Here is a 20,951-nt window from a genome sequence, read left to right on the forward strand (position 1 = left end):
ATTTCAGTTGCCAGCACTGTACATGTATATCAGAATATGTAATATGTTTATGACATGCTACCTTCACTTCTCTATACTCTAGCGCATACACTAAGTAAGCCATGCTAGTACCCTGGTGTACGGTGAAATCCTACTTCATGATTGCAATAGCTCCAAAGCTGCACAGGTCTACCACAATGTGAACTGGGCTGTGCAGTGAATGCAGATCTGATCTAGTTGCGATGTTGGAGTTCATTTGCCATAACTGCAGCTACATAGAGTAATACTGACCTGGTGAGACTCAACATTGGACTGCAGTGCTTGATGCTTGGTCTGAAGAACCTTGACTGATGCCAGGTCCTGAAAGCAATCACAAAGCAGAAATACATAAACTTCTACCTACACAATAGCTCAGTGGTTAGAGCATCGCTGGCCTCAAGAGAAGGTCCCTGGTTCGAGTCCTGGTGGCGAGAGTCAATTTTTTCTTCAGACTTTTCCCTTTTCCATTCCCTCAACCAGTGAATACTGATACCAGGGACTTGTCTTTCACTGCTCCTACATGTGCCAAGTACCTTTGAAAAGCGCGAACTTGCAGAAAAGGTGATTCCAGAACCAATATCTCAACTCGAAAGGTGGTGCTATGCTTCTATTCAGACTAAGCACAAGTCGAGTATCCAACACGCATAGTGGCGCATTGCAAAGCATGCAATGATGCTGGCTGCTCACCTTTCCCAGTTCCGTTGAGGATAGCTGCAGTTCCACATCGTCAAACCATTTGTTGAGCTCTGCGGTGGACCTAGAAAAGAATATACAACATTCACAGCTTTTTACAGCAGGAATATTGTCGTGTCCTTTTCCAAACCCGGAAGAATGCTGTACCAATATTCTCCTATAGCTGACAATTACCAGTAGCATGGTTGGTATCACTATTTCGATCCTGCACTCGATCAATCTCACACATGCCACCATTGGTAAGGGGTTGGACATTATGGGCATTAGGGACCTTTCGCATTTGCTACGAATCGAATGCGAAACGAAAGTTTGATTCGGCTCGCAATCGTTTCGTTGAAAATAGATTCAGGTTTCGCAAGTCGTCATGCAAATATGCATGGCAACTACGAATACGGCCGTACCAGGCCGTACAGGTGTTCACACGCACACGTGCATGGATCATGGAATCAAGGGAAAAAGGTGTACCTGGCAAAACATGTGTACCTGGGCCAATAAATGTGTACCTCACGGATTCGGAGCGCACCACGAATGAAGAGGCTTCCATTCGTGAAAACGAGCTCTCCGCAGGGACTCTGAAGAATCCTCGAACCCAGGTGATGAATCAGCATTCGTTCCGTATCCGTACGCGTGGTGCGAAAGGTCCCTATTGCTAGCCATGCACCTCCGATTATCCAAAATGGAGCGCACAAGTCCACCGCGTAAGTAACGTCAGTCCAGTATCCATGGAGCAGTTCTTGCAAGTTGGCTCACCCCTTTCTCATCTGCCATGTTTGGGTAAACGCTGCTCATTTCTTGTGGACAGTGGAACCGACATGGCTGGTGCCATCCGACTTATTCATCCTGGTCATGTTAAGGGTCATAAGACAAATTTACTCGGAACAGCTCCATAGCAAGGCAATGAGTTAGCAGGATTAATGCAGTGACCATTTGACACACAAGATGCACTAAGATTTGCTTCACTCATCGTGTCATGTACACACCGACGATATTACTGCCCTGATTTCTCCTTACTTGTTGAACTTCAAGAGCACCACAGCCTGGTCGAGCAGTGTTCCTGCACAAAAACAATAGCCATGGAGTAACCCGTTTGCATCATAGAGTTACAATAGACCAACAACAGACCGACACTAACAGTGATATCAAGTGTGAAGTCAAACAATGAGGGAAAAAGTGTAGTACAATTTAACTGATGACACAGGCACACAGGCACACATGTACGCAAACACGTATGCATGCACACGCGTACACTGTGCCACCCATACGCACACACATATGCACACATACTCACACACATACACACGTACACACGTACACAAACACAAGCAAATAGCATGACATGAGGAGTGGGACCCACTGTCTGCTTTCCCACCCCGGGACTTACCCTTCCTTGAGCTTGCTCCTGTCAGCGTCTCCCAAAGACCCTTCACATCTTCCAGATAGGACCTAGAAGAAGCAAAAACCATTTCAAAGAAGCATTGAGCAGTTGTGATATATACAATGGCAGACGGATGGATAATTCGTGACAAACCCTGGCCCGATGACTTTCCCACTTAGATATGCACTACCAGAGCTTGACTATGTGTTGGCTATTGAAGAATATCAGGATTGTATGCTGGTCATTCCGATGGTAGTTCTCAGCACGGTTCATCTCTATTGTTATTATTATTATTAAAAGCATGTCCGCATAGGTGGCGGGGTGCCATTTTCGCTTATGCCATTCAGGATTGATGTCTGAAGAGTAATACAATACAATGAAATGACAGAAATGACGTTGACAAAAGCCGTTAGCAACAAAACCAATTGGCCTAATGGTAAACTTAATCGAAAGTATAAAATAAAATAGAATAATACATACAGTCACCTTCGCTTATAACGACACTCGGCTGGGCATCAGAAAAGTGTCCTTATTCACGAAGTGTCGTTATATTCGAAGTCTCATTATATGTGTCACAGTTGGATGGGACTTTGCTCCGGGCATGAAAATTATGTTATTATTCGCGAATTGTCATTATATCCGCAGTCGTTATTAGCGAAGTTGACTGTACATACAACACGGTTCATCTCTAATCTGCATAGAAATATCATCTGCAGGTCAGATTACCTGATCTCATCCGATGCATAGTGACTTTCGCCGATAAGCTCATCGCCGCGATTAGTGATGCGAGCAAGTCGGTCCGAATTGCCTGACACTTCTGCATCAAACTTCTTGTGCTTCTGAACACGGTCTTGCAAATTTGTCAGATCCTGCACCAAGAAAATGAAGAACACAGGATGAAAATGCATTCTCATGACAGTGAATTTACCTCCAAAGGGGGCATGCAGCCAACACCCCGGAGGAGCTGTTACCACACAAAATACTGTAGGTGGATTTCAAGTAACGGAGGAGGAGGAGGAGGAAGAGGAGGAGGAGGAGGAGGTGAGTGTGTGTGTGCATGTGTGTGTGTGTGTGTGTGTGTGTGTGTGTGTGTGTGTGTGTGTGTGTGTGTGTCTGTCTGTCTGTGTTTTGTGGGTGTGCATGTAGGATGATGATCTCCTACCTTGAATGTCTCGTCCTGTGCAACCTTCATCTGGTCGGTGATCCAGTGCTTCAACTCGGTGAAGTCCCGCTTCAGCTTTTGCAAGTGAAGTGAGGCAGTGAGCTGATCCTTACGACTGGCACACTTCTCCAGTAGAGCCTTGTGTCTAGCTTCCAGCTAATGAGGTAGAAAAGACAAGAATGAATGTAACTGGTTCAGTACAAATGCAGCGGATAATGAACGCATTGCGATTTTAAGTTAATTAAACAAATATAGCTACTGCCGTGATTGCAGATCGCCAAGCACAGGGAACAATTTACAGTCAATCTCATGAATAACGACCTCGGTATAGCAACAATTCATGAATGACGACCTCGGTATAGCAACAATTCATGAATAACAACCTCGGTATAGCAACAATTCATGAATAACGACACAATCTTCAGGCCTAAAGAAAAGAAGAAACTCACGAATAACGACACGTTTCTCATGCACTATTGAGAGTGGTTAATCTCAATGCTGACTGTACTGCGTTTACCTGTTATAGGTATATCGTGCATTTGTCATGCTAGATATGGCAAGCACCGTGATATGTTATAGACATAACCTCTTTTTAAATTCAAAAAGGTATACAGAAACCTATCCTAGCAATCACCTCGTGATGATGTAGAGAAAGCTGATGAATGTAGACAATGTAGACAGGTGGCCTTACTACATTGGTCTCACAATGTGTATGGCCTGGTGCCTGGGATGGCTGGTATCTCAAGACAGGTGATCTCTAAAGACAAGTGGTCTTTTATTCCAGCACAGACGCTGCTGTGCTTGCCCGAGACATTACAATGGTGAAGTCAATTGTTTCCGTTCTAGGCATTGTGCTTGTTAGCGGGATCCAGACTCATTAACAATCCAGCTCCACGCGCAATGCAGCCATATACATGCCCGACATACAAGTAGTTGCCCGAGACGCTGATAATGCACGTCCTAGGTCAATAGGGCTTGAAAGCGATGACGTCAGAAGTCAACATACATAACGAAAATATATCGACTTCTGGATCCACTCAGTCCATAGCAATGTAAAAGATGCGGTGGGCAGGCCCCTCGTGTCGCTTGCTGCATGTAGGTGTTATATTTTTCTGCGCCAGGAGTGGGCCTCTGACCGGGAGAGCCCAGTCCAGTCACTACCGACGGATGTGTCACCCTAATGTGGAGGAAGCTACCCAGACAGTGTATGTGTCCATACACAAACTGGGTCCAAGTGCATGCTAAAGTCAGAGGTGCCATTACTCCGGGCTGGCTGGGGCATAGCACTTCCAAGCCCTGTACTGGCAATAGTCCAAACAAACTTTACCTTCTCTTGCTTTTCAATCAGCTGTTCATTGGCATAATGATCCTCTGACACCATTTGCTTTGCCCTGTTCATCAGTTCCTGTTAAGAAGGCATACATACATTGGAAAATTGAGGTCAGTTTGGTGTGTATGAACATCATTAGTTCAGTCCCGGCAAACTCCCACAGCATGCGCTCTCCGACCCACCTCACTCACCAAACCAGCAACGCGATTCCCAGCTAATGTAGATATCTGTGCGAACTTTCCAGCCGTGCTATGACCCACAGTTAATTGGGAACTCGTGGCCAGCCACGAGGGACGCATGGATGCAGTGAACCGGATTTTCGGTCTTTGACCACTTTGCTGGTGGGCTGATCCTACTCAGCCCAAAGCTTTAGGAGCTGTATCTGCGCATTAGATCTTTGCAGTGTGGTGGCATTTCTACGGATGCTGAAACCTCGGTCTAACTGAGCCTCAAGCGAACCGTGAATTTTTTTGGATGAAAAAAGTCAGTTTACAAGTGTTTAAGCATACTATCCATGCCTATACATGCATACTTGGCAGGTATGCCATTGAGGAGGACTATGGGGTGTAGACTTGTGCAGGGTCCTCTAGGCTTTCCTGGCTTCTGCAATGGTGTGAGCAGCGCTGATCCTGTTGTGATCTCGAACTTGTCAGTCACTGAACTGATTTTATTGTAAAGAAGACACGAACTTATAGAGTGTGAAGAAGAGTATAGCAGATAGAGAGCGGTGGAAGGAGAGCCGCTGGACAGCTGAATAGTGTATCAATAAATAAGCGCACGAGGGGAAGGCTAGACAGTATGTCTCTAGACATCAATAGGTATTGTACGAAAGGCCAGTCAATAGTACTAAAGAGTGAAGTCAACCGTAACACAGACAATAGCTTCAGACAATCATGACAGGCATGATACAGATGATACAACAGATCCGATGGCAGGATCTGGTGATGATGACTCTATAGTGACTTCTGGAGTACCTTGGTGATGGCAGATGATAGGCCTCGAGACGCACTATACTTAAGTAGCTAGTTTTGGACACCATCCGGGCCTGGAGAACGGCTATTTTTCAGCTTGCTCATGGCTCTGCAGACCTCCGACTGAGGCTCGCATTGGAGTGAGAAAACGTGTCTGAAAGTGACCTGATATAAGTTCCACTTTCTGCTCTGGACGAATTACCAAAGCGCCATCGCTGTTCTGAACATGGATTTCAGTTTGTTTACTTCTCCGAGACCGCAGCATGTATCCTGGTCGTGTCATTTCTCATTGACTCTAATTCTACAGCCCTTCACTCCAGCGTGGAGATTGATCTCTTCTTGATCTCTGACCATGACTTGTGAAGGACCTGGTTGCGCTGTGTTTTAAGCTGCGATGCCAGGGGAACATTGGTCGAGGCTTGTATCTTGCTTAGCAGTGATTTCTGCTGACTGGAGAGGGTGTTGATTTGCGGGTCATCTGTGATGTAGTTTGGATGGTGTGCGGTGGCATCACTCACTCCGAGCACTTCCTCTGCGATAGTCTTTATGACACTGGCGAGATTGTCCCAGGAATCCGCTGCTGATGTTGTGATTGCAGTTTCTAGCTTTTGTTTGTGTTCATCTTGCAGTGAGTTGTTGCCTAGTAATTTGTCAAGTAAAATCCTGGGGTTCTTCTTGCATCGGACGAAGCTATTCATATTTAAATAAGCATGAAATAGCAGGATCTGAAGCATTCTTACCGTGATTTTCTCCTCCTGGGCACTGACTTGATTCTCAAAGTCACCGTGCTTCTTCAGCAAGCCTTCAACAGAGCCAAGGGAGTCGCCAAGATCAGTGTTTTCAAGGAAACTCTGCATAACGAGACAAGAGTGCAGCAAATGGTCACATGCTCCCTGGTGAAAATGGTCAGTCCCAATATATAATGCCTAAAGTCACTTTCACAAGGGGAGGTGAAAGCACAATCAAAAACTGAAATACTAGCACACACTACGGTAGTTTTGTATTGTTTTAGAGACCAACAACATCCAACACACGATGCACTAAAAAGACAGAACCTACGCAGTTGTCTGCCCAATCACCAAATATAGTCATTCTTTTTGATTTATTCACTGGTTTGAGGGAAAGACACAAACGGGAAAAGTCTGAAGAAAAAATTGACTGTCACCACCAGGACTCGAACCAGGGACCCTCGCTTGAGGCCAGCAATGCTCTAACCGCTGAGCTATGGTGCAGTTGTTTTGCTTTGCTTCTAAACTACAACATGTACATTCATTTGACTGAAGGCCTGAACCATTCCCCCAAAACCAACTACTTTCAAAACTAACATACTTCAGTAAATTCACGGCTTACCTCTTGTTTTTTCATCCAGGAATCCATCTGCACCATATCTCTTGTGAAGATCTGCAGGTTGAGACACTGACCGAATTCCTCCTGTCGCTTCTGCCAAACTCCGGACAATGCAGAACGCTCTCCGTTCAGCTTGGTTATCTACATAATCATTATGTACAGCAGAACACACAGAAGCATGTAGTATTCATTATTTCTCCAGTCCAAAACAACAAGAGCCCAGACTCCGCTCATGTACAGGAAATAGAAACGGCCGAGTCCGGTTCACGTGTGCTCGGGGAAATGGCACTTGCTAGATGCATAACATAACACAATGGACTACTACTATGAATGTCTGGAGTGACCAAGGAATGCAATAGCGCATACTATTGTATAGATGTGGACACTACAGAGCAGGCAAATCTTCTGAAGACCATACCCATGTCACCGTCATCTGAGAGACTTGATGATTCTCCCCAGTAGATCTGGTGAGGCAGTGTTCACAGCTTTTCTTCAAAGCCTAGGTTGTTGCGACACCAACGTATTAAATACAGCTTGGCTTGAATTGCATATCGCGTCTCCAACACTCTGCTACGTACCATGTCCTGGATGTCCGCGGTCGCGTAGTGATCCTCGGCTGTCATCTGCTCGGCTAGGGACTCGGCAGCTGTGAAGTTCTCTTGTCTGGCTTCCATCTCACCCTAACACGCAAATAATAGATCACAGTAGGTCATCTTTACATGAAAGTTTCCTCAGAGCCAAAAACGGTTATAATACTTAGGAGTACAAACTTCAGGCTCTTCAACAGCATTATGACATTCATCTTTTTTACGTGTAAAACTTCTTGTTTGCTGTGCAAGATACAGTTGAACAGTTTCCTTTTCTCCCATGCTAGGTGTCTTGACTAGTCAACAAGCCAATTGTTGGAGGAGAGCCCCTGGACTTTAGTTAGGCCAAAGCCTCTGGGGAACCCATAAGTATAACTAAAGCATAAAGCAATGGTGGCCTTGGCTTGCCCATTGCATCATCTCACCTATAGCTGATCTTCTCTTTCCTGCCATGTGTATTGCCACCAATGCAACCCTATTATACACACATCGCACTGATCTTGCAGCTACAGTGAAACCTGTCTAAGACGACTGTTCAAGGGACCTTCCAAATGTGGTCTCTATTACCAGGTGGTCTCCTTATCCAGGGTCAATTGACTGGAAATAGTATCCCTTGGGTCCTGGTTGCAGTGGTCTTCAAGGACAGGTGGTCGCCTTATCCGAGTGGTCGCCTTGACAGGTTTGACTCTACTTGTATTGAAATTTCCTGCACACATTTTTTATTATGCTCTTAGGTACCCGCCCCACAACCATCAATGTTGTCTGATGGTCGTCCACGTGCCATGAAACTCGATGTTGCAATACATCTTCAAGAATGGACTCGGATGGAGAGCCAAGGATAAATTTATGGAAAAGAAAAGGTCCTTGGTCCTTTTCTCTCTATGAATAGAATTCAGTTTCCCACCGTCGGTCAATGTAAAGGCAAATGAAATCTGACTGATGCAGCCATCATTTCTGCTCTTTTCCACAAAAGCAACTCACTTTGCGTTCGCGGTGCCGCTTCAGCTGGGATTCGGCAGCCGCCACGGTGTCTGCGAGAGATTCCGTCAGGATGGTGTCACACGTCGACTCACACCAAGCCATCAGGTCACTGTGCAGAAACGGAGATCAGATGAAAATATTACGCCATGTAATTTGAGCAAAAAAGTATCTGTAGAGACGTTGAAACCAGATGATGGCAAATATGGTGACTTATATTTTCTGTGAACATGCTGCTTTAGGATTGCCTCAAACCCTACATAGTTTTGCACAATAATTGTGTGCAAAGGAAACATTGAGAGAATTTTCAATACCTGGGTAGACATCTTAGTGTGATCTTACCCATCCGCAGGCTGCTTCTTTCATCTTTAAAGGGGAAGTATACCCTAAAATCAAATTTTCACCAGTTGTAGTCTTCTGGGTGCTGAGTCGAATGGTCTTGGTCCGAGGAAGCTGCGACGCTCCCTTCCTACTTGAATCCCAATCGAACTCGCGCACTTCCACCGAAACTGGGTGACTGCGCCCTACTAGATGGGGATTTGTATGCAAAATGTCACTAAAAGCGCCATTTCGTTCTTATAAAAGCACGGATGACCGCGATTGGCCCATATGTTGTAGTCTTTTGGACGCTGAGTCGACTGGTTTTGGTCCGAAAAGGCTGCGATGCAGCGTTCCTCCTTTATTCCCAATCGAACATGGTTGAACAAGCGGTCACGTGCTCCTGCGTACACCAGTCAGCTGGTCACCGTGCCTGCAGGGTACAACTAATTACTTACTTACTAGCCTGTTTGACCTTTTTTGGGTGCAGTCCTGTCACTCGAGTTGAACTCGAGTTGAACCTTGGTGTGAAAGTTGTCGCCTGCTGGCGCGGTGACCAGGTGATTTGGGCACCCAGGAGCACGTGACCGCTTGTTCAACTATGTTCGATTGGGAATAAAGGAGGAACGCTGCATCGCAGCCTTTTCGGACCAAAACCAGTCGACTCAGCGTCCAAAAGACTACAACATATGGGCCAATCGCGGTCATCCGTGCTTTTATAAGAACGAAATGGCGCTTTTAGTGACATTTTGCATACAAATCCCCATCTAGTAGGGCGCAGTCACCCAGTTTCGGTGGAAGTGCGCGAGTTCGATTGGGATTCAAGTAGGAAGGGAGCGTCGCAGCTTCCTCGGACCAAGACCATTCGACTCAGCACCCAGAAGACTACAACTGGTGAAAATTTGATTTTAGGGTATACTTCCCCTTTAACCAGTACAAGACCAGTATGTAACAGTTATATACTTTATATTGTTCTGAACGTACATGTATGGGAGCGTTCCTTCAAAACTCCATGATCCACATACTCTTTACACAGTGAAATAGACAGTCAAAGATGGTCATGTTGACACAACAGAACACTGTCTTACCGGCATTTGTTCTGGAACTGTCGGAAGCTGAATGACTCGCTCAACTTCTTACTCCGTGCCTTGGCCTAACAATAAGATGAAATAGAATGATAAGTCTCAGGTGTGGATGTCTCACACACAGTGTTTAGAACCTTTGTCAAATTCCACAGAACAGTATATCCCTACGACTGATTAAGTAGGGTGCCTCAGTGTCGGAAGAGTGCTCAATGCCCGTATATTTGCCTGACAATTATTACTCGATGTGAAATTCGGAGCCACAGCACAGCTCTTCCCCCCCCCTCTCTCTCTCTCTCTCTCTCTTTCTCTCTCTCTCTCTCTCTCTCTCTCTCTCTCTCTCTCTCTCTCTCTCTCTCTCTCTCTCATCCTTGTGACTTTAATTATGTGTGGCAATGGGATCAGTGGCAGCTGCGAACCAAAAAAAGAATGAGCATTAAAAAGGCAATTCGCTCGACATTGCCTCCATCAATTAAGCAGACAGGTAGAGATTACTCTCGTTCTACAACCAAAACAGTTTGAAATGCTCACCTTCTCTGTCAAAGCGTCCCATATTGACACGATCTCAGATTCACGCTTCTGCAGTTCATCCTTGTCATCCGGGTATGTCTCCTGCAACCTTTTGCTGCTGGCAGCCAGCTCTTCCACCTATCCGTTCCACAAATGGGACAACGGAAAGGGGGACAGTGGAAAATATGTGCACGCTTTGCCTACAAGAGAAATTATCAAGCCTAATTGTGTATAAGCCCAACTTGAGTGGTGAAGCAGGCCTCACATGACCGATTGTGAGAGCATGCGAGGTTCGATAAAACCTGACTGAATTGCACTGCACCAGAATATCACAAAAGACCATCAGTCAACTGCGCACCAGAAACCCTGAACAGTACATTATATATGTAACATACCATAGGTCTGAGTGCTTCCATTGCACTCTCTACACCTTTGTGCTTCTTCTGCAGTGCCATGACACCCGTTAGATCGGCCCCGAGCTCGTCGGTGGTCAGCTCTCTGTCTCTGTCATTCACTCGGCGCTCGGCTTCACTTGCATCCCTGCACAGCAACACAAGATCAGGCTCACTCGTTTTGTACACAAGACTCCAGATAGCCTGCTACGAGAAGGTCACTCCCTCGGTTGATTGCTATGCCGGTGTATTACAGTGCTCCTAGCCGAAGAGGCCAAAGATGCTCATCAGTCCACCAGGATAATAATAATAATAATAATAATAATAATAATAGCACATTTCGCGTAGTAGAGCACTAAATAAAGAAATTCAGTGTTTTTTCCGCTTCTGTCTTGTGAGCATCATCAGCTAGGTGTAGTAGCTGCTGATACTGATTTCTCGCCGGGTGTCGAGCTGCACAGTTTCCTCCAGTCTGTCTTGTCTGCTGCTTGTTGTCGGCACCTGGAAAGGTCTTCCATGGTCTTCATTGGCACACCCAGCTTATTCAGCTGAGCAACCAGACTTGTGGCCAGTGTCAACCTTGGCCGTCCACGAGGTGCTTTGTTGCCCTTGTCAAAATAGCCGCTCATGGCTACTTGCGGTGGCGTGTCCGTGTCCATCCGTAGCACATGACCGGTCATTCGTAGTCGCCTACACGCAACTGTGTCTGATATAGGGTTGCTCTTGGTTCTGCGGTATAGGTCGTCGTTTGAAATTGTGTCTGGGTATCGTATTCCAAGGAGTGATCGCATTTGACGCCGGTGGAATGCGTCTGCCTTGGCCATTGCTGTTGACGATAATCCCCAGGTCTCGCAATTGTACAGGAATGTCGGCAGTACGATAGCGTTGTACAGGCGTAAGCGTGTCTTCTCCGCTACTTTATCTCTACGCAGCCATAGGGCGTACAGCTGGCCAAACACGCGAGAGGCAAGTTCCATCCTGCGCCGAACATCCTCTTCCTCCCCCATCAAGGAGCCAAGCTGCCTAGATGTCCGCCAGCTCTCGGATTCAGGTGACACACGGATCCACTCTGTTTTATCTGGATTTACTTTTAATGACCAATCTTGCAGTGTGTCTGCTATTACAGGCAGAGCATTCTCAAGCCACAGCCTGCAGGTTGAATAATAGGAGATGTCATCTGCATAACCCGTCTCTGGTGGTAGACTTGCGTCGCCAGCAGGGCGGGGTGCGAGACGAGTTCTGCATTCCTGTAGTGCAGCCTCCAGATAGCAGATGAAGAGAACTGGGCTGAGACTGTCGCCTTGTGGTGTTCCAATAGTGCTCTCAAACGGTTCAGCTGTGGCACTTGCAACCTTAACAGTGATAGTTGTGTTGTGGAGTAGGTGGTGGATGAGACATGTGCAATCTGGATTGGTGATTGCAGACATCACCTCCAGCAGCTTCAGGCGGTTAATCGTATCGAAGGCCTTGGACATGTCCAGGCCTAGAATGTGAAATTGCTGTCGGTAACAAATGGCTCTTGCAGCGATCCACCGCTGGGTCCATACCACGTCCGCTGTACTACGGCCCGGGCGGAAGCCGGACTGTGTAGTACCAAGATGACGAGAGAGTGCCCCGGATTCCGTGATGCGCCGAAGCACAATGATCGATATCACTTTGCGGATAGAGTTTAATAAAGTGATGGGCCGCAGACTGGTTACAGGACCCTTGGGCTTGTTAGGCTTAGCGAGAGGTATGAGTATTCCTGGTCCAATAGCCGTCGATAAATTGGCACCCTGCGAGAGAGCAGCGTTGACGAAATTTGCTATGACCGGCGCTAGCACCTCGGATCCATATTTCAGGAGCTCTGCTGGGATTTTATCTGGACCACAGGCCTTCCCGTTTCGCAGGCGCTTGAGGGCAGTGGCGACTTCAGATTCGGAGATGGGAGTGGCGAGGGAGTATGGTGATGGCGGTGGTATTTCACCTGCTGTTTTGGCACTGAATTGTGAGGAGAAGTGATCTCGAACTCGACTGGCCTTGTCTGTGGCATGAGCAAGAATACATCCATCAGCTCGCTCGACAATCAATGGTGATCGTTGTCCACTACCACTCTTTAGCTGCGCTGCTGCAGTAAACATCTGAGCAGATGTAGGTGCCTTTTCAACCCGCTCTGCAATCCTATCCAGGCGTTCCATGGCATCGCTGCGCTGAATATTTCTGATCTGGTGCATGATGCAGTTCCGTTCCCTCTTTAGCTCTTCTGGATTGTGATGGCCTGATTGCTGAAGTAATCTGATTTCCCGTTGGCGCCGTGAGAGGGTTTCAACCTCTGGATTAGGTACACAAACCCTGCGTGAACCGCTTCTGTGCATGCGTCCAAGAGTGCTCTCTGCCACGTCCATGACCGCTTGCGCTGTTGAGTCCCAGGTACTGATCACGGAGCCACTGTCAGATGACCCACAAAATGCAGGTTGTTCACGCAGTTTCTGGCAGAGGCTGGACTGATATTCCTTACGGACGTCAGCGTTTTCTAGTCTCTGGATTGCGATGGGAGCAGCGGCCTTGCCTGCTGCGGCAATGTGTACACGGTATTGACCAGTCAGTTCCATGTCCGCAATGACTATTTTATGATCGCTGAATGTCTCGGTTCCAGCATACGAACGAGCTCTCACAACTAGTGGCTTGTAGCGCTTTGGGATCACGATGTAGTCAATCATGTTGTGGATCATTTTCCTGAGGCCATCAGGGGATGCCATGCATCCAGTCCATGTGGTTCTATAGTGCATTGAGTAGCGGAAGAGCGTATTAGCCAACACCAGATGATGCATGTTAGCCCACTCTACCAGCGCTTGACCATTGTCATTTCTTACACCTTTGCCATATTGACCCACACACGCTGCTTCACCTGCTCCGACCTTGCTGTTAAAATCACCAAGCCCAATCACGAGTGTTCTTCCACTGCACTTGTTCCAGGCTGTGGACAAGGCGTCATAGAACCTTTCACGAACCTCAGGATTACTCTGCGCTGCTGGGTTTGTGGGGCCATATGCCACGACGAAACGAACAGGTAAGGTATTGCCCTTGCCTTGCGGAATGGAGAGGTCGACAGTTCCGACTCGGTCGGAAATTTTTTTGAATGTTGATACAAATTTGTTGAGCATGTTCGATATGACAAATCCATTACCTCCATGCCGGCCCTCTGCTTGACCGAAGCTGACAAACCGATGCGAATCACCGAGAGGCTTATCGACGGTCGTTGTCATCTTGAGCTCCTGAAGTCCGCAGAAATCAATACGATAGGCGTCCATGTCACGAGCTAGTTGCTGTTGCTTCGACGCAGAACAAAGTCCGCGCACGTTGAACGTGGCGAAACGAAACCCCCGGGGTATCATTTTTCAGAAGAGTTATTGAAAGTTATTGAAACGTTAGATGTCACAAGCTTTGACAGTCAGGTAAGAAGGAGAAAGAAGAGAAAAAGGAGAGAGAGAGAGAGAAAAGAAAGCTAGGCAGTCAGCCTAACACCCCACCACCAGGATAGCTCAACAGATATACTATGTACTCACAAACCTGGCAAATACCAGCAGATTTATTTATTAAGTATTTATAATAGAACTTGGGAATCACATGGAAATGAGTCATGAAGCAACTATCCACAACTGCAACAAGATAATAAGTTAAATTATAATTTATTTTATTTTATTTTATTCCAAGCAATACATGGCTGGGATAGCCAATGACCACTTTGCGTGGCGATTGCAGGGTTTTTATAGCCAACCGGATTTCGATCTGAAGGCAAGGATTCCACTCCACTCACCGGAGATACATTTGAACTGCTAGTCGGGCTGTCAAGCGCTGCTCTCGATGGCCTGCTTTCTGCTGCATGTCATCCCAAAGCGAATCAAGTTCCTGTGAGCAAAACATTACAAGGTTAAATCAGTATCCATTCTTAGCAAATAAGGAAAGGAAGACAAGTTCGAAATAAAGGCTGTGACTCCAAAGTTCTGACCTAAAGCCTCCTTTGGAAACCAATATACACGTAAACGAAACAACACCAACAATATACGAATATACAAGCCTCTTGAATGTAGTTACGTAGAGGATTAAAATCAACCGCCGCACAATTGACAATATGAATCAGCATTCACGAGTACTACCCTGCCTTCCTCTCGGGAAGTTGCAGGGCAAAATGAAGAGGACCAACACAAGAGAAGCCTAAGGCACTGCGGAAAGGTGGCAAAGTCACCGGTGAAAGTAAAATAACTCTTGAGGGAGAGAAGTGTCACATATCATACAGGGAGTATAAGTAGCAGCGCATATAGTGTCATGGAAAGACTGTCAGTGCAAAAAGAAGCTTTTTCATCACGGGTGTGTAGTGCACAAGTGTCGAATCTGGTGTTTCAAATCTGTTTACACCCACGCACTTAGAATCCAGAAGTTTGCAGAAATGCAACGTGTCCACGCTGTGGCTGTTGCAGCTGTAGCTAGGTAGGTGGGTAGGTAGGTAGGTGGGTAGATGACTGTTGCATCATTGGTGCTATTTTTCCTGCTCACAGTTCCGTTTCACAGTAACCTATAAAATTAATGGTGATTTTCACACTTTCACCCTTTCGCATTTCATAATAATCTTGAATTGATATTATTCCCACTTGCACTCTTTCCATCAGATGATTATGATCGTAACTTACTATCTATTGTAAGTAGTCTCTGTGTGATATTTTACATGTATTTCACTTTCAGTGTTGATTCCGCCACCTTCATCCTGCACTTAATACACATCTTTCTTACAGTACCCTCTTTTCCAGCCTGCATCCACCTGGTCAACAGGTAGTAAATGTAGTCGTGGAAAGGTGAATGTCTAGAGTCCAAAGTTAATAAATAGTACTGCTACGCATGCAACATTGCTGGTAATCAAGACCAATTAGCTAATGATAATGCTGGAATGTGGCATGAAATATTCTGGCTGCATCAGCTTGCACTTTGAACCAACATGCAGAGAGTTTGTTTGACTGAGTGAAATGGAGCTTTGCAAGTTGGCATGCTTTCTGCTTGGTGCATACTATCAAAACATGGAAATCAGAGAACCAGTTCATAATAATGTAAGTATTCGATCTTTCACCGCTGTGTATGTCTATTGGTTTGGGTATTGAGCACGCTTCCTAAGGGATAGCCTTTTCTGACACCAAAACTCCCAGAGTTTAGTACATTGCCTTTCAAAGGATTTACAGTCCTTACCTGAAGCTTTTCTTTCATCACGCCGATGTCAGGGTGGTTCTCGCTAGCAAGCTTGTTCGCAATGTTGTGGACAGCCTCAACACTTGCCGAGTTTGCCGCCATGTCCTACAGCAGCAGCAGTGATAGCCACACGCACGTAGTGCAAACAATTTAAATGCTCAAGTTCACTAGGTCCTTTCATTGAATTTCATTCAAATCCCATGCCAGATGGTCCACCTCGCTACCGCAGTGTGTCACGATGAATTCATGCTCAGTGACAATAATCAGGTGTATTCAGTATGATGTCATCCACTAAACACTGCAATGCCACTCACCTTCCTGAAGTCGTTGAATTTCTTCTGGTGTGTTTGCACTTCACCCACAGTGTTACCGTATGCATCTGATGCGGCCGTCGGCTCCTAATCACAACATTGTCCAAAAGTTAATAACAGTTATCAGTGTAGGTGCCGTGCTAAGTGCATTAGAACTCTGATCACTGGACGCATCCCCATGGGCAGTGGGGAAGTGTACTTAGTTAGTGTGCAAGATACTTGAGTACTTCTTATCCAAAAATTCTTCAGTATACATCTGTGCTCTGGACAATGTCCATTCCATACAAGCAACATTCTGTCTTATCTGAGTGTGTCCTGATTTAACTCCATTGTACTACAGACGTCATCATACTAAACTTTATCTAGGGTCCCCTGCAATATGACACAATATGACACCGCATGTTGGGAGCACACCCTAGCAACTTTTAAAACTGTCAAGTAAACCGAGGCAGAGATGTTGGCACGACATGTTCACAACCTGCCATCTGCAATAATCACAGCTACGTGTACATTCACAGGGACTGCCCAGTAAGTAACCTTTGTCACGATCCATTGCCGAACTTCATCCACCTCCCTCTGAAACTGCACCAGTTTCAATGCCTCGTTGAGCTTGATGCCGCGCTCTTTGGCCTTCTCCACCAACAATGCATACTGAGCTTCAGCGGACGTCACACGAGTCTGCCAGCAGGTGAACAGAGAGAAGAATGTGTTGTGAAAAGTTGACCTGAGATATATCTGGCATTCCCTAACATTACCGGGATGACTAAGCAGATTTTTCTGCGTCAATGCGTCATATTCAGGAATTTTGTGATGATGCAAATACATGCCATTGTATCATAATTTGCATCCAAGGCACAAACGCGTGCGCAGAGTTGAAAATTGCACATTGAAATTAATATGATGAATCCAAAATTTAGAATGCGGTGGTTGTAATTAGGGGAAGGTCTGAAGGAAGAGTTGGCATTCTCCACAAGTAGATGTACTATAGTCAAGTACTCGCACTAAAGACGTGTGGCACTCTGATCACCAAGCTGTGTCATAGCCATGGGTAAACTCCCAGTGGTAGCAAGCCATATCAATCGTGTCCTGAAAAAATAGATGTACTTACTGATCCGCGGGTGGGCACCAATCAGCCACTGTACTTCTCCATGCCGCTTACCTGGATATTTTCCGTTTCGAAGTGCTTCTCGTCGACCAGCAGTTTACCAGCATCAGTCAGTGCTTGCACGGCATTGGCATGCGCAGTGACTTCAGCTTGGAAGGCTTCATGCTTCTGGATCTTGCCCTGAGCACACGAGTTGATCATACATAATCGTGGACTGATTTGCGTCGTATGCGGAATTTAGCCGGATGATGACGATTAGCACTATAACTCAAACTCACCGCCGGAAAGCAACAATGCATAAACATATTAAACGTTGCTTCAATGTTGCAAACATCTTGGTTATGATTACCACATCGATTTCCGGATAGGACGGATGTGGGCACTGCGGGACAATCCACACTCGCTATTGCTATCATGATTTCAGAGCCCTCGCTGAGAGTCCTGGGGAGTCGCTAAATCAGGAATTCTTCACAGCGCAGCTTTGCTCTATATGTATATGCCTGTCTGGCTGTTCCCTTCGCCGCTCCCTTCTCTCGATATTGTGGCGACATGTTTGCACGTATTCCTTATCAATGCTGCCTGGGCACCTGTAGCTGTGCGACGTACCAGTAGATGTTTCCTTGTATCCATTGTGTAGAAATTTGCCCCGTGCTTCTAGTAAATTAGTCCTCGTGGCGGCCATTACTGGCATTAGAAAAAAAAGACATCATAGCCAAATGACTACGAAGAGACGACGACAACTGCTAAATGCACGATAGTGCTAGGCCCTAGGCTAGGGTATGAACAGACTTGCACAGTTTCCTGTAAGCTGTGGAGAGGACTGGCTCTTGAGAACGGTTGCTGTACTACCACCAAGAAATCAGGCCAACATTGGAAGACGACGAACTCGGAAACAGCTTTCTTACTCGACCTTCTCCAGTCTCTGGCCCTGGGCTGTAGCATGTGGTCGTTAGAAACTGATTTGCGAGCTCATGTGCTCGCACACGGTGAAGTCACACACAGCCTAGACCTAGTCTCCACACACCAAAACATCATGACTATGTATGGTGTAGCTTCCACTTCCAGGAACGCAGTCAGGAATGAAAAAGGCGCGCGACTGGTGTATACATGTAGGGCAATGAGACCAGGGTGCAAAGGTCAACCATGGTCAACCAAGCCGCGCAGCTCCCGTGAATTATCCGGTTATTTTTTTACCGGTATCCACTTTTCGGTAGATCTATCCTGGATTACTACTGCCGTGCCGGTAGATGACTCGATGAGTATGGTCGACCCGAAGTTCTGATTATCGTATATTCTGCTGTAGACTTTTATCCGCCAGAGCAGAGGAGACAACCAACCACCGGTAGATTCTACATGTATGATGTAGACCTACTAGTAACTAACTAAAATGTTACTTGAACTGTTGAGGCCGTGCCGGGTGGAAGTCGTGTGCAGCATCCTGATTTTAGTGATTTAAATACTTGGTAGCATGATGTGTTACATGATTGTATAATTATTATTATCATTTTGATTTCAGACCCGTACAGAAAAAGGATCAACATGTCAGTAATTGTGTATCGGCCAATCAGGGATTTGTATAAAGGTTGTACAAAGACAAATCTGTGTTGCGTATTTACAAGTTGATCTACAACAACATCCTCGTGCCATGGCTGTGCAGTGTGGAAACGTGAACGGAAATGGTCAGAACAAGATCAAACTTTTCATTTCCCTATTTTCTCCTAGTGCACATGTTCGCAATAGAATTCAGATTCAGGAAGAGCTAAACTAGTAATAGCGGCTTATACTAGCCGGTGGCCAGACACGACCGGCACCTGCCAGTGCACTGGACCAGGTCCAGGGAGTGGCATCGTGCATTGCCAAGGGGTGGATTTCACTTCGCAGGTCTACAGTTTAGATGGTGGTGAATCTGTGAGAGGGCTCAGAGATAACATGCCAAACTACCACTACCAGTACAAACCTGAAGGTTGCTCGTGTCTCGGAACGCTTCGTCTGTGGCCGTCTGCAGCTGGTCAGTTATCCAGCCGTCTAGCTCATCCGCGTCGCGGCGGAACTCCTGGTAGCGCTTGCCATCCCGGAGCTGCAGCTTACGCTTCTCGGCAGCCTCCCTGAAGCGAGTGTAGCGCTCTTGGACATTGGCTCGACGCGCCTGGATGTCGGCTACGGAGTCCAGGCTGTCCGCCATGAAGCGGGCGGCTCGGTGGAGCTCACAAGGAGCGCCGCAATTCACGTTCAATGGCACTGGGCTGTGCTCTCTTAGTACTAAGTCAGAATAAATAGAGCAATCCTTGAAAGAGGGAGTAAGTTAGGCGCCTCACTTGCCCTTTCTAATTCGTTGAAAGATGAAGACGGGACCCAGTGTAGACCGTTCTTCTGCATGCGTCCCTCGCTGTCTGTAGAATAACAGAATGGATGCAAGCTGCACGTGCGGAAAGCGGTTGCTAGTGGAGCCGCGCCGTTTGTTTTGGATATCCTGGATTTTTACATTATTGCATGCTCATCACGGGGTGTGGCGATGGATTGTCTCCAGTACTCCTCACCCATATGGTGACTTGACAGCCATGACTCCATGAGTGGAGTGGGGAAGGGAATCAGAACGTGTACGATACAATAACAAGTCATGTAAATAATTATTGCTGACGAGTGGCTAGTGACAATTCAGCAAGCATGGTTGGTAGCGAGCACAATTGGGCGAGAGAGAGAGAGAGAGAGAGAGAGAGAGAGTGTGTGTGTGTGTGTGTGTGTGTGTGTGTGTGTGTGTGTGTGTGTGTGTGTGTGTGTGTGTGTGTGTGTGTGTGTGTGTGCCAGCTAGTTCGGTTGGTGGGTACAATTATGCCAGATAGTGTTGGGCCTGTTGCCAACGGGCTCGGCTGCTTGAAGGTGTATTGTTGTACCTACCACCTTTGTTGGTTTCAGGGTTCATATACTTTCTATTTGAAGTATACATACCTGTTAACCATGGACTACTTCTGGCTAGATAAACTCTTGTGTAATCAATGGTGCTAGTGAAGCTTTGATCAGATCCACTCTGATTTAGCCACCCACACTAGTACCAAGTATTACCTTCACTGAGGGCAGGGGTACCTGCAGTTGGATCCCGGGACGGATACCCTGATGCCGTCAATCCTTTTTCTGCACCTTGTCCTCACCCACTTACTGAGGTGTGGTGAGCCCATAAGTGGGATCATTTCAAGTCCACCCTAGTTTGGGGATTTCAGGGGGTGTCGGCCGTTGGGTGGTTCAATGGCCAATTGAGTCATCTTTCCAAGATTCCTTTTGAGTCTCTCTCCCCTCTCCCGGGGAGACCCACGTGACCAGTTTTGGCAGTGAGCAAGTACAAGTACAAGTGTGTGTGTGTGTGTGTGTGTGTGTGTGTGTGTGTGTGTGTGTGTGTGTGTGTGTGTGTGTGTGTGTGTGTGTGTGTGTGTGTGTGTGTGTGTGTGATAGAGAGAGAGAGGAGAGAGAGAGAGAGAGAGAGAGAGAGAGAGAGAGAGAGAGAGAGAGAGAGAGAGAGAGAGAGAGAGAGAGAGAGAGAGAGAGTGAGAGAGAGTGAGAGAGAGA

General features: G+C 46.6%; 1 protein-coding gene across 1 annotated transcript in view; it reads right to left on the minus strand.

Annotated features, from left to right (window-relative positions):
- Positions 1 to 19,760, minus strand: part of LOC135823600 (spectrin alpha chain-like) — a 30,366-nt gene extending 10,606 nt beyond the window's left edge. Inside the window, exons 1-20 of the mRNA XM_065336445.1 lie at positions 19,351 to 19,760; positions 17,448 to 17,573; positions 16,826 to 16,966; positions 16,292 to 16,375; positions 15,978 to 16,082; positions 14,560 to 14,651; positions 10,767 to 10,911; positions 10,393 to 10,509; positions 9,868 to 9,932; positions 8,465 to 8,573; positions 7,475 to 7,576; positions 6,900 to 7,037; positions 6,290 to 6,400; positions 4,576 to 4,653; positions 3,249 to 3,404; positions 2,813 to 2,955; positions 2,093 to 2,154; positions 1,723 to 1,765; positions 706 to 775; positions 271 to 339 (exon numbers count right to left, since the gene is read on the minus strand). Coding sequence (XP_065192517.1) covers positions 271 to 339; positions 706 to 775; positions 1,723 to 1,765; positions 2,093 to 2,154; positions 2,813 to 2,955; positions 3,249 to 3,404; positions 4,576 to 4,653; positions 6,290 to 6,400; positions 6,900 to 7,037; positions 7,475 to 7,576; positions 8,465 to 8,573; positions 9,868 to 9,932; positions 10,393 to 10,509; positions 10,767 to 10,911; positions 14,560 to 14,651; positions 15,978 to 16,082; positions 16,292 to 16,375; positions 16,826 to 16,966; positions 17,448 to 17,573; positions 19,351 to 19,575 — 2,181 coding nt within the window. The 5' untranslated portion in view covers positions 19,576 to 19,760. The remainder of the gene's footprint in view (positions 1 to 270; positions 340 to 705; positions 776 to 1,722; positions 1,766 to 2,092; positions 2,155 to 2,812; positions 2,956 to 3,248; positions 3,405 to 4,575; positions 4,654 to 6,289; positions 6,401 to 6,899; positions 7,038 to 7,474; positions 7,577 to 8,464; positions 8,574 to 9,867; positions 9,933 to 10,392; positions 10,510 to 10,766; positions 10,912 to 14,559; positions 14,652 to 15,977; positions 16,083 to 16,291; positions 16,376 to 16,825; positions 16,967 to 17,447; positions 17,574 to 19,350) is intronic.
- Between the last annotated feature and the right edge of the window lie 1,191 nt (positions 19,761 to 20,951).

This window comes from Sycon ciliatum, chromosome 8, assembly GCF_964019385.1.
Source record: "Sycon ciliatum chromosome 8, ocSycCili1.1, whole genome shotgun sequence".
In the NCBI taxonomy this organism is placed as follows: Eukaryota; Metazoa; Porifera; class Calcarea; order Leucosolenida; family Sycettidae; genus Sycon; species Sycon ciliatum.